At 36.0% G+C, this 18715-nt stretch overlaps 1 protein-coding gene across 16 annotated transcripts in view; it reads right to left on the bottom strand.

Annotated features, from left to right (window-relative positions):
* The window catches only part of DLG1 (discs large MAGUK scaffold protein 1), a 178745-nt gene that overhangs the window by 30848 nt on the left and 129182 nt on the right, over nt 1-18715 (bottom strand). For all 16 annotated transcript variants that reach the window (XM_060198474.1, XM_007517426.3, XM_060198473.1 and 13 more), the window contains 4 exons: nt 16458-16560; nt 9060-9174; nt 7799-7975; nt 4218-4284 (listed from right to left, as the gene is read on the bottom strand). In XM_060198474.1, the coding sequence (XP_060054457.1) occupies nt 4218-4284; nt 7799-7975; nt 9060-9174; nt 16458-16560 (462 nt within the window). The remainder of the gene's footprint in view (nt 1-4217; nt 4285-7798; nt 7976-9059; nt 9175-16457; nt 16561-18715) is intronic.

Consider the following 18715-nt stretch of genomic DNA (forward strand, 5'->3'; position numbering starts at 1 on the left):
ATCTTTAAAGGTATAAACAAGAGAAACAGGACCAAATTCAACCCATTGGTACCATGTCCTGAATAGGGAACAACAATTTTGTAGCATACCTAGCTATGCTACAAAGGTAGTAAGAGTCTAATAGTTTATACATCGTTGCTGAGAGGGAGTTAAAAAGCGGATTTGATATAGCCTTATTGAACAGATGTTGGAAATAAACTCTTTCCTTTCTTGAACGTCCCATTGTTGTAATTCACAGATTTAAAAGCTAAGAGTACAAAGAAGGGCGAAGCTATAAAAGAGGATTATTTTCTATTATAGTTTATGTCAGACATCTATGTCTTGAAAGAAATCGCCCCATCTGTAAGTGACATTAGGGATGTTTTTTAGTTTTCTGAATTGGGGACACCATAAAGAATAGAAACTTTTTTCCAATTGAGTTTATCTACAAATTAAAATTTGGGTAGTACCTTGAAGTATGTCAAGAACAGGTAATATGCTATTGACATGTCTATATTAAATGCCAGGTGACTAAGGAGCTGAAGTTGATCAAAGTGACTTTTAAAAGTTCATATTCTCTTATTTGAAATGACTTAGTTTGGCAAAAATCTTTGCAAACACTAGGTTAAACTATTTTTTCTACCTTTAAATATCAATAATTCAGACTAAATAGGTTCACTATTCAAGGAGATAGTCTTGATCTCAATCTCAAATTTGAAGGCTGTGATAATTCTAAGCAGAAGTCAAAATTTAAGCTGATGAGAAAAAAATGATTGTGATGGAAACTGGGCTAGTAATTATCTTATAAACAGTCAAGTAGCATTATTTATTTTTTTCCCCTTTTAATTGACATTCTAAAAAAGAGAGAAGAAAACTTAAATTTCAGTATAGAAAAATCTGTGGCAATCTAATTTAGGGATGGGCTCTATCTTTTTGTGATAACTGCTGCATTTAGATTTAGTAATAAATTCAAAATACTGTTTTATAACTGATGAAACTGATTTTTTAAAATAAAAGGTTATTTAAACCTCCTGCTGCATAGTGGTCAGAGTCAGTTTCACAGCAAACAACCAAAAAAAACATGAAGTTTAAAATGTTCTGATTTTTGGTATCTTTGCAGTTAGTCAAAATGAGCTGTCATAGAGATATAATATAGGAGAGGAGAAATACATATTAGTTAAGAAATGTGTTAATTGTATTAATTTAACATCCTCTAGGTGAAGAATTTATTAAAGGTGAAAACAGTATGGGCAAGTAGGATAAATTGTGTTGAGAAAGAACGAAACTGAAGCAAACATAATAGCTCCAGTTTCTTTATATTTTCTATAAAAATACTGTTTACATACTATAATAAATGATAGAATGCAAGAGAGTGTAATGAACTAAAGAACTGAGGAAATCTACAAAATTCAAGTTTCTTTATATTTTCTATAAAAATACTGTTTACATACTATAATAAATGATAGAATGCAAGAGAGTGTAATGAACTAAAGAACTGAGGAAATCTACAAAATTCAAGACATATTAACTAGCTAAGTATATAATTTATCACGTGGTATTTCAAAACTGCTAGATGAGTGTTAAAAATGTTAATAAGAAACTGAAATGTTCTAAGTCTGTAGTGGAAATAAAGTCTACAAACCACCATATAAGGGAAGGAAAAGAACTTAGAAACAGAAATGGTATCACAGAAAGAAAGGCAGTTCTGTATCAATGGCAAGCGTATTTTTTTTACCCCACTTAGGATCATGCATATTTTTGGTGCTGTGTTAGAATACGGTGACTGTATAAAGTTGGTTATGATCAACAAACAAGACTCAGATTTACGTATGCTGTTAATTCAGTTAACGTTGTACGATATGAAAGAAAAGTTATAACATGCATCTTTTTCCAATACATTGACACTGTACTAAATTATTTTTAAAAGATATATATAAACAAACACAAAAACTCTGTATATATTTCTTTCTTTCTTTCTTTTTTTTTTTTACCAGACCATTCCTCAGCTCTGGCTTACAGTGGTTCTGGGAATTGAATCTAGGACCAGTGGTGCCTCAGGCATGAAAGTCTTTTGCGTGAACACTACTTATTTCCCCACTCCTACATTTCAAATTCTGAGTACCTGAGATTTTATCCTTCCATGAAACTTTCTATTTTAAATATTGCTTCAGATTACACTACATAGTTTTGTATTTTCTGAAAGCTACAAGTTATTTTAAGTGAATTTAATATTTCTAAAATAACTGAATGAGTACAATTTACTCAGATTTAATCTCTTTGATCGTGACTCATATTTCTGACCTTTGCAATTTTTAAAGCTTTCTGTTTAAATGTTTAATCACATCAGACATGTAGAGAGCAGGGCTGATTTATCTGTGGAGTCAACATTCCACATTCATTTGAAATATCTTTTATTAAATGATTTATTTTCCCTTTTGTTGCCCTTGTTATTTTATTGTTGTAGTAGCTGTTGTTATTGATGTCATTGTTGTTGGGTAGGGCAGAGAGAAATGGAGAGAGGAAGGGAAGACAGAGAGAAGGAGAGAAAGAGAGACACCTGCAGACCTGCTTCACTGCCTGTGAAGTGACTCCCCTGCAGGTGGGGAGCCAGGGGCTTGAACGGGATCCTTACACTGGTCCTTGCACTTTGGGCCACATGAGCTCAACCCGCTGCTACCGCCTGATCTCCTACAGCATCTTTTGTTTAAAAAGCAACCCGATATAAAACACTGGTGTGAACAGCATTTGAACACATATATTCAGCTTTTACTTGAGGCTTCTTGCTGGAATATTTCACTGTAGTAGCTACACACATTTTACAGTAGGAATTCTAGATCTTATCAGCTATTGATAATAAAAATGTTTAGATTCAAGTAAAGTCTAAAATACATATGAAATAATTTTGATTTATTTCATTATCAACTACAAACTCCTCTTGACTGTCACTTTCATTATTCCTTCAAAATTGTTACTGATTCATCAAGATGGATTCTTATTAATAAATTGTATTAGGAATAAAGGGGAGAAGGACAAGGAAATTTCTATGACTTCACTTGCAGAATCTTTTAAGTAAACAACATTTATCTAGTTAGTACTTTTTTTTTTTTTTGCCTCCAGGGTTATCGCTGGGGCTCAGTGCCTGCACTATGAATCCATTGCTCCTGGAGGCCATTTTTCCATTTTTGTTGCTGTTATTGTTATTTATTTATTTTTGCCTCCAGGGTTATTGCTGGGGCTCAGTGTCTGTATCATGAATCCACTGCTCTGGGAGGCCATTCCCCCCCTTCTGGTGTCCTTGTTGTTGTAGTCTTGTTGTGGTTATTACTGTTATTGTTGATGTCACTGTTGTTGGATAGGACAGAGAGAAATGGAGGGGGGGGAAAGACAGAAAGGGGGGGAGGAATAGAGACACCTGCAGACCTGCTTCACCACCTGTGAAGCGACTCCCCCTGCAGGTGGGGAGCCGGGGGCTTGACCGGGATTCTTACGTAGGTCCTTGTGCTTTGCGCCACGTGGGCTTAACCTGCTGTGCTACTGCCCGACCCCCGTTATTATTGTTGTTATTGGGTAAGACAGAGAAATGGAGAGAGAAGGGGAAGGCAGAGAGGGGGAGAGAAAAACAGTCGCCTGCAGACCTGCTTTGCTGCTTATGAAGTGACCTTCATGCAGGTAGGGAGCAGGTGGGCTTGAACTGGGACCCTTGCGGTGGTCCTTATGCTTCGTACTATGTGCACAGTGGTACCTGGTGTACCACTGCCCAGTCCCCTCTGGTTAGTACTTTTAAAAATTACTTTATTTTAAATTTTATTGGGAGGGGTTAATGGTTTACACTATAGTCTTTAACACATAGGCACAACTTGATCTCCCCTTGACTGAGATAGAATACCTTTTACTTTTAGATTTATCTATTTCCTCAGAGGATTTATTATTAAATTAGCTATTATAATTTATGCCAGTGGCACAAATTACTGATCAGTCAGTTGAATGGTTTTCATTTCTAAACATAATCCTTGACCAAAGGCATGTTAAGGATATATCAAAAAGATCATTAATAATTTGGAAAGATCAGCAAAATAATCAATTTTTCACTGTTAATAACTATGATAAAACAACATAGCAAGAATAGTACTTTTTGTAGCAAAACCCTAATTTTAATAATGTGTTCCAACAAGAATCATGAAAAGCTTATTATTCTTAATTATTAATTTCTAGAGAAGTAAGAGATTTCATGTACTCACCCCTTTGTCTCTTGTTTTAGAATTGAATTTCACTGTTTTTAATCGGGCTCGTTCTTTCTTCTCAACCCTGTCAAATAAAAGGGATCATTTTTTTAAGAATGTAAAATACATCTGAGAATCTAATTAAAAATTGTTAGAGATGACTGATACTTTTATTTTGGGCATTTTTATATTTTGAAATCTTCAGAAGTCATCTAGACTAGTATGCCTAACTCGACTATTTAATTTCTGAAAAATGAAACAGGATTCATTTTATTATGAAACAAAACTCCTTGTGACATATCTAAACATGGTATGTACATACCCTAATCATATACCCTAATAACAAAAAAATTATGAGGTACTCTTCATAAGTCTAGTGATTTTCCAACTGGTTTGTTTTGTCCTTGTTTACATATTAATTCAACATGGAGCACATATGCTAAAAATTAAGCAAAAGAAAAAAGTAAATGTAAGAAAAAAAGTAAATGTGAGAAAATGCTAACCACTGGTAAAAGCGAATGAGGATATAGGCACTATTCTTTTACTTATTACAGAATGCAAATTAAAAGGCCTGGGTAGTGGCACACTTGGTTGAGTGCACTTGTTACAATGCACAAGGACCCAAGGTTCGAGCCCCTGATCCACTGGGGGGGGGGGGGAGCTTCACAGGTGGTAGCAGGACTGCAGGTATCTCTCTATCTCCCTCTCTTCTTTTGATTTCTTGCTGTCTCTATCCAATAAATAAAGATATGGATGGGCTATGGAACTCTGGTGGTGGAACTGTACCCCTTATCCCACAATCTTGCCGATCATTATTAAGTCACTAATAAAAAAAAAAATTAAGAGTAATACTTGTAGCATCCACCACCAAAGCTGAAGAACAGGTAGCTTTATTTATTCTTATGAAGGTGAAATGAGTACCTGGGGAACAGGGTAAAGGGGAAGGCTATTAAAATTTTACATATTCTGAATTTTGAATCTTGTTGAACTCTTATCTATTCGAAGTAAGCAAGCAAGCAAGCAAAATCTATAGCAGTAAAACAAATGTTTCATGTAGATTACAATACTAATTAAGTGTCTGGCAAAATTTCATATTAACTCTTAAAATCCACAACTTCAATATACCAATTATGTCAATATTGGGTTGTCAGGGAAGTCATGATGTTTTTTTCGATGTAAAACTGTGTCATGACTATTTTGACAACCCAATATATACCAGAAAAATCCACCCAAACAGCCTATGAATAAATGTACATAATTTTACTACGGCATGTATAGCAGAATTTTAATAGTCATGGATTTAAACATTTCTTTTTTCATTTTTACTATTCAGGGGCAATTCTGAGGGGCAATAACATGATTAATTCATAGTTTCACATAAGCATTTGTTGAGAACATTAACAACTCAAAACAGCTTTGCTTTCTAATCATTAGCTTTTGTAGTAAATAGCTGATTGGCTTGTGTTTATTTGTAAAAACTGTTCCTGAAAGAGAGCTAAAAATTGTAGGGACAATGATCCCTTGTGCTGTTATCAGAAGAGGCCTAACAAAGAGCTCTTTTTTTTTTTTAATATTTATTTTATTTATTTATTCCCTTTTGTTGCCCTTGTTGTTTTATTGTTGTAGTTATTATTGTTGTTGTCGTTGTTGGATAGGACAGAGAGAAATGGAGAGAGGAGGGGAAGACAGAGAGGAGGAGAGAAAGATAGACACCTGCAGACCTGCTTCACTGCCTGTGAAGCGACTCCCCTGCAGGTGGGGAGCCAGGGTTCGAACCGGGATCCTTATGCCAGTCCTTGTGCTTTGCGCCACCTGCGCTTAACCCGCTGTGCTACAGCCTGACTCCCACAAAGAGCTCTTTAAAAAGAGAAACAAAATTTGAATACACGGGAAGTATGAAATGGCATAATCGCTTTGGTTTTATATGGTGTGTGTGTGAGAAAAATTAGACTATCATGTTAATCAAGGATTTGAGGATTTGTAGAAGACACAGTTTACATTACTTTTGACTTTAAAAGCCAATCCTATAAAAGTTTATGTAAAATAAAAAAAAGTTTCTACCAGTGGCAGGCCTATTTCTTATTTGTTATAGTCATTTATAAAACCTTTGCTGGGGAGTCGGATGGTAGCGCAGTGGGTTAAGCACACGTGGCGCAAAGAGCAAGAACCGGTTAGGATCCCGGTTTGAGCCCCTGGCTCCCCACCTAAAGGGGAGTCACTTCACAGGCGGTGAAGCAGGTCTGCAGGTGTCTCTCTGCCTCTCTTCCTCTCTATCTCCCCTTTCTCTCTCAATTTCTCTCTGTCTCTATCCAAAAAAAAAAAAAAAACCTTTGCAAGACATGAGGTTACAATTTAAAAAATTATTTATTTATTTATTTATTTTCCCTTTTTGTTGTCCTTGTTGTTTAACATTGTTGTGGTTATTGATGTCATTGTTGTTGGATAGGCCAGAGAGAAGTGGAGAGAGGAGGGGAAGACAGAAAGGGGGAGAGAAAGACAGACACCTGCAGACCTACTTCACCGCCCGTGAAGCAACCCCCTTGCAGGTGGGGAGCCAGAGGCTTGAACCGGGATCCTTCTGCCGGTCCTTGAGCTTTGCGAGTGCGTTTAACCCGTTACCACTATAAGTCAGAGCTGAACAGTGCTCTGGTAAAACAACACAACACAATACAACACAACACAAAACAACACAACCAGATGGTGGTGCACATGTTAAAATGTGCGGAGATATGGGTCCAAGGCCCCAGTCTCTGCCTGTAGGAGAGAAGATTCATGAAGCAGTACTGCAGGTGTGTCTCTCCTTCCTCCATATGACTTTTCTATCTCTAACAAATAATTAATAAAATACTAAAAATTACTAAAACGATAACAGAAATTTCTTGTTCTTTAACATCTACAAACTGGTATACAAATGTATATACTGATAGGTGGTTTGGCACACACAAATTACAGTAAATCAACAAAGTAAGCATAAATTCAACAGCATTTCATAGACATTAAAGGTGGCTGTCTTCGTTGGAATTATTTTTTTCAAAGACAATCTGCACTTAACCATTTCTGCCACTAGATGGTAAGTATACACCAATAAATCATTAAAATAAACATTTATAAAGCAAAGAGGAAAGAGCATAGAGGAAAAGAGAACATATTTCTAAGCAAGCAAACAAAAAATGGGAAGCAAATTGCCAAATTAGTTCTAAACATTTTGCATTTATTAACACTTCTACTTTAAAATCAGTGTCTATTTTAAGAGGCAATTCAAGAAATAAAAAACTCTGTAAATCTATCTTTTAATACTATCTATATGGGAAAACTACCAGACTTTTTAGCCTCATTTCACTGATAAAGATAAGTTACACAATGACAAAATGTGCTTGTTTTGCGATAATCAACTATAGGAACTTCAGAGATTTCTGTTCAGGGTATCATATTCTCTAGTTATATCATTGGCTACAAAATACGGTGAATAAAATTAAATGATTAAGTATAATATGGAAAGACATCCCTGAATCCACCATCTTAGTGAGAAAATTTACATGAATAGTAGTTATTTATGTTGCCCAACTTTCATGGGAAGACTGTAACAGTGTAATATTTACCTGCGTTTACTGGGAATCACACCAACTTCATCACTCTCACCATCTGGTGTAACCTGCCTGGCTTGCCACCACTCATCATCAGAAGCATTAATAACATGAAGTATATCTCCAAATTTGAAGTTCAGTCCCTGACTTGGAAGGCCACTGTCTTTAGTCTTGTCATAGTCAAAAAGAGCTCTATGTATAAAAAAGGAATTCATGATTATTTTTATATTACCAATATTAAATAAACATAGGATTCTGCAAGTATATGCAGTTTGAACAGATAAATGAACAATCTACAGAGTAGGCAAATAAACATAAATTTAATTTTAAACTACAGACAACATAACAAGACAAAAAAGAATTAGCAGAGTGAATCTGTTATATTTATTACTATCTACTATTTATTTATCTTAATATTACTGCTTCTTTTGGATAAAAACAGAAAGAAATTGAGAAGGAAGAGAGAAAGAGGGTGATATAGAAACCAGCAGCATTGTTTTTACTGCTTGTGAAGCCTCCCCCCAATACTGCATCTGTATTTACTACTGATTATATATATATATATATATATATATATATATATATATATATATATATATTGCCTCCAGGGTTATCCCTGGGGCTTGGTGCCGGCACTACAAATACACTGCTCCTGGAGGCCATTTCCCCCATTTTTTTGTTGCCCTTGTTGTTGTTATAGTTGTTGTTGTTGGATAGGACAGCGAGAAATTGAGAGAGGAAAGGAAAACAGAGAGGGGGAGAGAAAGACAGACACCTGCAGACTTGCTTCACTGCTTGCGAAGCGACCTCTTGCAGGCGGGGAGCCGGGGACTCGAACTGGGATTCTCGTGCAGTTCCTTGTGGTTTGCGCTGCCCTACTGCCCAGCCCCCTGCTGTTCATATTTTAAACCACTACATATGCTGTCTTTGCTAATGTGAAAAATGCCAAGGTAATTAAATATTATTAAAAAATGTATTACTCTAAAAGGATACAGGAAAATGCTGGATGATATTAAGCTAGAATTTTGTTATCCAATAAAATATCAACTTAAAAATTTCCAACCCAATAGTTATTCTATTTTAATCATATCATTGTTATCCAAAGGGTTAATTTTCTCAAGTAAAGTTATATTATTATTTTAATTCTTGAAAAGCAAACTTGCAGGATTTTCTTGGTTTCCACATATTTTTTCTATAGTGAACTAAGTGACAGTAGAAAGTCTGAATGAAATAACAAGCATAAATAAGATTGCCAAAATTAGAAAAAAAATATTACCTGACATAGAGGGATCGTTTCTGGCTAGTTCGAAGAGAACCTGATCCGGAACTAATGCTACTATTCATCATCTGCTCCCGTAAGTCATGTATTTTGGCTTCAAAACGACTGTATTCTGATAGAAGAGAAATAAACTTACATTTCATATTCTTTAAAAAGTTATTTGAAGATATAAGTATTAAATATGCAAACTGTCTTACAATTGATTAAATGTGTGTTAGAACTTCATGAATAATCTGTATAAGACCTTGCCCAATGTGCTTATTGTTGGCTCACATCAATAAAATAGGACCTGAGAAGTGTTGGTGAGGATGTGGAAAGGAAGGAACTCAGTTACACTGGTGCAGTTCCTATGGAAAATGATATGAAAATCCTTAAATAAAAATGGGAACAGTTTATGACTCAGCAATACCATTCCTAGTCATGTAGAAAATGACATCCAAACATTGATTTGAAGGGCCAAATGCACCTTTATGTTCAGTGCTGCATTATTCACAATAGCTAAGGAATGGAAGCAACTTAAAATGCCCACTGATGGATGACTGGAATAAAGACACTATGGGAGAGGGGACAGGTGTCTCCCTCTTTACCACCCCCTTTCCTCTTGATTTCTGGCTGTCTCTATCCAACAGAGATAATAAAAGTATTTAAAAAAAGATGTTATGGGAGGGTCCAGGTGGTGGTGCACCTGGTTAAGCACAAACATTACAGTGTGCAAGGACCCAGGTCTAAGCTCCTGGTCCTCACCTGCAGGAGAAAAGTTTCACAAGTGGTGAAGCAAGGCTGCCGGTGTTTCTGTCTGTTTCCCTCTCTACCTCCACCTCCTCTCTCAATTTCTCTCTGGGTCTATCAAAAAAAAAAAAAAAAAGAAAAAAACCAACCCGATAATCATTACAAAACCACTAATAAAAAAAAAAGTTATGGGATAAGGGATCAGACTGTGGCACACTCAGTGGAGTGCATGTGAATTGGAAAAAAATGTATGTACGCACACATGTACATGCAAATGCATCTCTATACACTTCCTTCATATCATTTATATGCAATTGTATACATATGTGTGTACATATATACAAACAAACATACTGCTTCTCTTCATTTTTATTAATTTATTTTTTCACCAGAGAACTGTTCAGCTCTAGCATATAGGTACCCAGAATTGAACCTGGGTCCTTGGAGCCTCAGACATAAGTCTTTTAGTATAACCATTAAGCATCTCCTCACAGTTGCAGCACTGCTTCACTGCTTGTGAAGCTTTCCTCCTATAGGTGGGGGATCAGGGGCTTGAACTTGGATCCTTATGCACTGTAACATGTGTGCTCAACCAGGTGTGCGATCACCTGGCCTCACACCAGGCTTTTAAAAAATATTTATTTATTGGATATATATATATATATATATATATATATATATATATATATATATAAATAAATTGAGAGTCGAAAGGGGGTAGAGGAGGAAAGAGGCACAGACGCCTGCAGCCCTGCTTCACTACTCGTGAAGCTTTCCCTCTGTAGGTAGGGACCAGAGGCTTGAACCTGGGTCCTTGTGCACTGTTAATAAGTGCACTTAACCAGGTGCATTAGCACCTGGCCCAATTATTTTGTTAATTTTAATGAGAGAGATAAAGATAAAATGCTATACACACGTGCACGCGCGCGCGCACACACACACACAGAGACAGAGGGGAGAAGGAGAGGGAGAGGGAGAGACAGAGGGGAGAGGGAGAGGGAGAGGGAGAGGGAGAGGGAGAGGGAGAGGGAGAGGGAGAGGGAGAGGGAGAGGGAGAGGGAGAGGGAGAGGGAGAGAAAGGCACCAGAGCACTGCTTAGCCTCTGGCTTATGGTGGTACTAGAGATTGAACCTGGGGCCTCAGACTCAGAGCCTTAGGCATGAAGGTCACTTGTATAAGCATTATGCTTCCTCCCCAGGCCTCTAACACTAGTCTTTATGCCATTACTTTTCCCACCTTTTTAGGTATCTGAAATTTGTTCTCTTTCCTCAGGACAATTTACATAAACAGCACCACCTTAATTCATTGTTTATGTATTTCTTATAAACTACTGCTGGTGAAATTCTGATGGAAATGACATTTTATTTTTCTATTTATTTATTCCCTTTTGTTGTCCTTGCTGTTTTATTGTTGTAGTTATTATTGATGTCGTCGTCGTTGTTGGGTAGGACAGAGAGAAATGGAGAGAGGAGGGGAACAGATTGGGGGAGAGAAAAATAAGACACCTGCAGGTCTGCTTCACCGCTTGTGAAGTGACTCCCCTGCAGGTGGGGAGTTGGGGGCTCAAACCGGGATCCTTAATGCTGTCCTTGTGCTTTGCACACTAAATGGACTAGGGGTAGGGCAGTAGTGTAGCGAGTTAAGCACACGTGGCGCAAAACTTGAGGAGCAGCATAAGGATCCAGGTTTGAGGCCCCTACAGGGGGATGAAGCAGGTCTGCAGGTGTCTATCTTTCTCTCCCCTCCTCTGTCTTCCCCTCCTCTCTCCATTTCTCTCTGTCCTATCCAGCAACAACATCAATAACAACAATAATAATAACCACAACAACGATAAAACAAGGGCAACAAAAAGGGAAATAAATATAAAATATAAAAATAAAATAAAAGGACATGAATTCCTATTAATTTTTTAATCACTTTTTTGGGGTAAATGTTGACCCACATAATGGTTGCTGTCACAGGTGCACAGTTTCTTATGGCCCCGCTATCAACTTGCCATTTTCCTCCAGGAGGGGACACTGGATCTACCCTACTTCTTTCTTAGTTCTTGATCCTTCCCTTTATAGGGCTTTAATCTGCCACAATTACCATAGTTAATAACGTTTTATCCTGTGTTTTTTTTCTTAAGTCCCGCCTATGAGTGAGATCATCTGGTATTCAATCTTTCAGCTTTCCATCAAGTTCCATCCAAGTTGTAGCCAAAGGGAAAAACTTCATCATTTCTTACAGCTAAGTAGTATTCCATTGTGTGTATGCATATGTTCTTTAGCCATTCATTTGTAGGGGACATCTAAATTGTCTCCACATTCTGGCTCAAAGTTACTTAAACTCTGGAGACCTTAGTTTTACTCCCATGGGCTTTATGGAAATTAAAAGAGTCAATGATTTTAACATCATCAGTACTATATCTGGCATGCACTAATATAATAATTCTCCCACCCCCCTAAGAGATTCTTGAACTATCTGACCAGGAACTACTTGTTACAATTTTGTAATTTCTGGATATGGAGTAGAAAATTAGCATATTAATTCCAGTAACATTTTTTATTTCTAACTATAGTTCCACCACATGATTAGTAGTAAAATATATATAAAAATTAATTGCTGCTTGACTTGAGCAAAACTGAGGCAGGAAATAAGATCCCCTTTAAATATTTTGTAGAAATTATAAAAGTTCAAATTTTACAAGCTAAAAACAAAACAAAACATAGCAGTACTCCATGTCAGCTGACTGCTTTTCTACGTCTTAAAATAGTCAAATCAGTAACAGAGAAAATCTGCTTCAATTTCTACTTCTGATCACACAGGGATTATACAGTGATGATAAGGACTATCTACATTTTTTCTCTTTATTGTCACTGGGGTTATCTTTGGGGCTTGGTGTCAATTCCACTTCTGCCAGATGCCTTTTTCCCCCCCTTTCTTTTTGAAAAAGAGAAAGGGAGAGAAGAGTGAGAGACACCTGCAGTATTGCTCATGAAATATCCCTCCAGCAGGTGGGTTCCAGTTACTTGAACTTGGGTCCTATGCAAACACTATGGAATTCCAAGGGAATTTATATGCATCCTATGTTCACTCCTAAAAAATGAAGAGGATTTAGATGGAATGACATCCTGGATGAAGAATGGCAGAAAAGATTGAGTGAAAAATTTAAAGCATGTTTTACATACTTTGAACACTCACCAATCCTTGCTATATTATTGTTTGAAGTATCATGAAGTATCTCTCCAGCAGGTAGGGACCAGTGGTTTAAATATGGGTCCTATGCAAACACTAATTTAAAGGGACATATGCACCCTATGTTCATTATTCATAATAGCCAAAGATAGCAGCAGCCTAAATGTCCATCAACAGATGACTGGCTAGAGAAATTATGGGATATATACTCCATGGAATACTACTCTGCAATCAAAAAAACATATTGTCCTTTGGGACAAAATGGATGGAACTGGATTATGCTTACTGAAATAAGGAGATTAAAGACAAATACTAGATGGTTTCACTCATATACAGAATCTAGAGAACTGATGAGCAGGAACTTGCAAACAACAACACAAACAAACAAAACGTAAACACACGGTGTCTAAGACTTTGTGAGTATTATGATGACTATCTTTGGGAGGTGGGAGAGTGGGGACACAGAATTTTGATGGTGGATGTGGTGTGGACTATACCCTATAATCTTACAACTCAAATGGAATAAACCAAACAAAAATAAAACAAACAAAAAAATTTGGGTCTTCATGTATTATAAATGGTTATATGTGCTCTAGTGGGTGCTCCACTGCCTGACATTGAGACAGATTTTATATATAATGAAGAAAGATATTTGTTAATAATACATAACTAATACTAAAAAAGTTATATGCTCTATCTGAAAAGAATTTAAAAAAGTGGACCAGTAACAATGTAATTACACATGTCTGAGGTCCTAGCACCATACATGTACAAAAAGTTAATTCAAGTAAGCTATGCTGATAATATTGCCCTTTGGTCAGAGTAGTGGCCATGACATAGAGATTGAGGATTGAGAAGTCAGAGAGAGGTCAAATATTATCCTTAGACTTCTTCCTTAAGTATCATTTACACAGTAAAAAAGAATTATTTCAGACAAGTTCAATTTCAAATGCCAGGAAGAAACACAGCTGAAGAAATCAAACAGACCATATAAATCTTGTGTTCAGATGAACGAAGATATATATATAAGACCCTTAAACACAGAAAGTATCTACTAAATAGTAGTACTCTGAAAAATTACAATGCAAATTCTCCTTGGTAGGCGAGGTCCCATCAAGATAAAAACTTGAATGTAACTAGTATAAAAGTATCAATCAAGAAGACCAGGCAGTGGTACACCTGGTTAAGTACAAGGTCCTGGGTTCAAGCCCTAAGCCCCCACCTGTGTGTGTGGGGGGCCCTTACATTGGTGAAGCAGTGCTGTTCCCCTTTCTTGGGTTATACTATTTCAAAATCAATACATTCTAATACTTATGGAATCTTTTCACATAGTTTTTGCATCTTCCGTTCATGATCTTCTTTAAAAAAAAAATGAGTAAACAAGTTGTTCAAAAATTAAGGTCAAATTCATCTTGCTTGTGTCAATGTGCCATGTGTGTATTTGAGACTAACCTTTATTGTCAAGCTCTGCTGTTTATTTTCATCTCGTTTAACTAATATCTTTTTCTATGAATGTCATATTAATTCCTTTTAAATTGTTTATTTCTGAGTGAATTAGAATTTTCTGGACCTGCTATTTGGCTAGACCAGAAAGATTAGAGGCAGTAGAGCACGGTATAGGCTATTTTTATAGCCTTTAAAACTGAAAGATTGACATCATTAGATATCATTGAAATTACCTTACCCAAATATGGGTCCTCTTAGAACTTCATTAAACCAAATCACATTGAAGGTTGCTTCTGCTTCAATAAGCTCACTCTAGTTCCCTCGAGGCTTGCCATAAACAAGGAACCTTAGAACACCTTCAGGGAGTGGAATTTTCTGTCATATTCTAAGTCTGTCACCAAGGACAAGCTCAAAATTCCATGTTTTTAGTCTTCCCTTCTTTTCAAGATGGCTTCTATGACATCTCAAGCTTAAGCAGTTATTCCCCCTCACACTCCAGTATTATATTTGTCATCTTCTTTTATTTATCCCTATTCATTGCCCTTGTTGTTTTCTTGTTGTAGTTATTATTGTTGTTGTTACTGATGTCATCATTGTTGGATAGGACAGAGAGAAATGGAGAGAGGAGGGGAAGACAGAGGGGGAGAGAAAGATAGACACTTGCAGACCTACTTCACCACTTGTGAAATGACTCCCCTGCAGGTGGGGAGCCGGGGGCTTGAATCCAGATTCTTACACTGGTCCTTGCGCTTCGTGCCACCTGTGCTTAACCCGCTGTGCTACCACCCGACTCCCTATATTTGTCTTCTTAACGTAGTTTAGTGAGAGATGGAGTCGTATAAGTGTGTATTGTATTTTCCCTATTGTTTGTTTTTGTATGTCTTCTTGCTAAGGTCAAGGAACAGATGTTGACCTACTCTTAAGCGCGACTAAGGAGTCTGTATTCATTATAAACATACATGAAGGGCTTTCTATAATATTAAGCAACCAATCATCCTAGCTTCACTGCCACATAGTATATGTATAGGATATATAATTTGTTGTTTAGAAGACAAAACATATCTGCTCCAATTCATTTGGTTATTTTATTTGGAACTTAGCCTTTATGTGAATGAGTTTATCCTTATTCAGTTACATAACTTAAAAGACCAAGATTTAGAAGACTGAACAGGTTATGAAACAGCAAGCAATGCCCACTTGTTACTTAGATCAGCTAAAAACATTACATTTTGTTACTAAAACAAATTCCACTTCAAGAAAAGAATAATAAATGTAAAAGTTGATTAACTGTAGAAATGTTTCTTGTGGCTTCTTTGGTCACATTGTTCTTTTTTTCTCTCTCTTGTTTATGAACATTAACCAGTATGCAATGTATTCTTTTGGGTGTTCAAACCTTCAAAATTCCACTGAGGCTTTTGAAGAAGTGGTTATATTTCTGTACACTAGAGTCTCACATATTTTTAATGTAACATGATCTCAAGTTTTCCATTACCACTTTCTTCCCCTAGGAACTTAGTAAGGTCATATCCATGATACTTCAGTATCTAGAAAACACATTATACTTTAAACTTAAATACTTTTTATTTCATGTAGATTTAAAAGCTATTAGAAACATCTTAAACCTTGCTATAAACAAATACAACCTACTTAAAAAGTTAGGAAAAAATGATAATCTAATTCCAGGGGGTACTATTACTAAATTTGCTACTGGTGTGTATTACCCTTTTAGATCATTGAGATAGTAAAAAAGATGTTCAAAGATGTTCATGTTTAGATAGAGGGCAGATTTAAAAAAACAAACACTTGAAAATAAATTCATATAGTGGTAAAATACTTCAAGAAGTTAGCAGATACAGCACATTACATTCTATAAAAACACTTTAGATCTGGATAGTGTATTAAGTTCAGACCAAGCAAATAAAAGATTAAATTATCAGGTCAAAAGATAAAAGCCAGTCAGCTTGAAAAGTTAAACATTATTAAGAGGAAGAATTTCTTAAAACTGAAATTAACAATAAACACAGATAGCAAGAATTTCATTACCTTCAGGTCGATACTGTGCAACAATTGTGACAGCTTGGCCAGCGTTTTTCAACGCAGTTGCTGCTTGTTCATGGCTGGCAGTTCTAAGGTCAACACTGTTTACCTATAAATGAAAAAGGGTATCATGTTAATATACACACATTCCTCCAGTGAAAAAAATCTAGCTTCAAAAACCTTAATGTAAACAAATGTAGTATCATATAATTATTATATTATCAGATAATTATCTCGTTATATATAAAAAAAAAACTACAAAATCCCCATCTGAACACAATGTATAGTTCTGTTCTGAATATAAAAAACCAATATTCTATACCTTAGAACAGATGAGAGGAAATAAAAAAAAGATGAACTTTTATAGATCATTGCTTGAAAATAAATAAAAAATTTTTTTCCCCTTTTGTTGCCCTTGTTGTTTTACTGTTATAGTGACTGTTTTTATTGATGATGTCATCATTGTTGGATAGGACTGAGAGAAATGGAGAGAGGAGGAGAAGACAGAGAGTGGGAGAGAAAGTAAGACACCTGCAGACTGGTTTCACCGCTTGTGAAGCAACTCCCTTGCAGGTGGGGAGCCAGGGGCTCAAACTGGGGTCCTTATGGCAGTCCTTGCGCTGTGCTACTGCCCGACTCCCGACTCCCAAGATTACAATTTTTAATGCTATATCCTTGAGAAATTATTATTTTTATTTGTTTCCAAGTTCCTAGGCTCAAGTTCTGACACTATCACAACTCATACCTGAGTAGTACTCTGGCTAAAAAAGATTTTTTTTTTTTTGCTACAGAAAATCTTTGATGCCAAACGATATTCAGGAAGACAGTTGTAAACAATATTTGAAATAAAGTTTCCTGAATATCACTGAGTATTATATGAAAGATCTTTTCCCCCTTTTGTTGCTCTTGTTTTTTTTTTTAATTGTTGTAGTTATTATTGTTGTTATTGATGTCATCGTTGTTGGATAGGACAGAGAGAAATGGAGAGAAGGAGAGAGAAAGACACCTGCAGACCTCCTTCACTGCCTGTGAGGCGACTCCCCTGCAGGTGGGGAGCCAGGGGCTCAAACTAGGATACTTACGCCGGGTCCTTGCGCTTTGCATCACCTGCACTTAACCTGCTGTGCTACTGCTCGACTACCAAAAGATTTTTTTAAGAAGAAATACTTGGAGAAAAGTAGTTCTATTAAGATTTCAGGTTACTATCTATTTCAAAAACACTAACACTGTAAAAACAATGGAGATACAGCTTACATACCATAAAATTCACACTTAGTGTGGAAATTAGTTTATTTTTTATTTACTTTTTAAGTAACTTACAGAATTTGCAACTGTCACCATGATCTAATCCCAAAACATCATCATTTGAGAAAGAAACCTAGTAATCCTTCTCCCCTTAGGTCCTGGCAACAACTAATCTGCTTTCGGGTTCTATGAATTCGTATAGTGCATACATTTAAAATAAGAGAAATATTATAATATGCAGCCTCTGGTGCTTGGCTTCTTTTCAGTTAGTATATTCACAAAGTTTCACCCCCTGTAACACAAATTAGTAGTTAACTCCTTATTGTAGCTGAGTAATACACTCCATTGTAAGGCTATTCCACATTTTGTTTCATTTTATTAAATCTATTATCCAGAGTCTTAGTCTTTCTGAGACATTGTGCATGGAATATCAGGTTGTAATAATGGTCAACTGAAATGAGATTATTGTATGATTACTGTTTTGCAAATTCACCAAATTCATTTATTTATACCTACAGATTTATACCTGTAGATTCTCCTATACTGAATTTATTAGCTTTAAATTCTTGCTATTATTGTTGCTACACTTGCCAAGATTTTTTATGTTTGAGATGGTGGTATTTGAGAGTAAAGATAGCTTTCTTTTTTCCCTGCCTTGACTAGAAACTCCTAACTAGTGGCAAGAGTAGAGAATTTTTCAGCACGATAGAAAGCTGCTGATTTACCAGGTACATAATATTCTCTTTAATTTCAAATTTGTTCAGTGCTGTTTTGATGAAGAGGGATTGGTTTTAACAAATGTTTTTTATCTATGTCTACTGAGATGACTGCGTGGGTTTATGCCCTTTAATCTATTCATACAATATCTTATCTTGATTATCCTATATTGAATGAACCACATATTCCTTGAATATATTCTATTTGGCTATGAGAAATATATATTTATGTTGGTGTAATTAGTTTGTGTTTTGTTAAGGAATTTTTATATTTTAATAAAGGGTTTTGGTTTGTAGTTTTCT

The sequence above is a fragment of the Erinaceus europaeus genome, chromosome 9, assembly GCF_950295315.1.
Source record: "Erinaceus europaeus chromosome 9, mEriEur2.1, whole genome shotgun sequence".
Lineage (NCBI taxonomy): Eukaryota > Metazoa > Chordata > Mammalia > Eulipotyphla > Erinaceidae > Erinaceus > Erinaceus europaeus.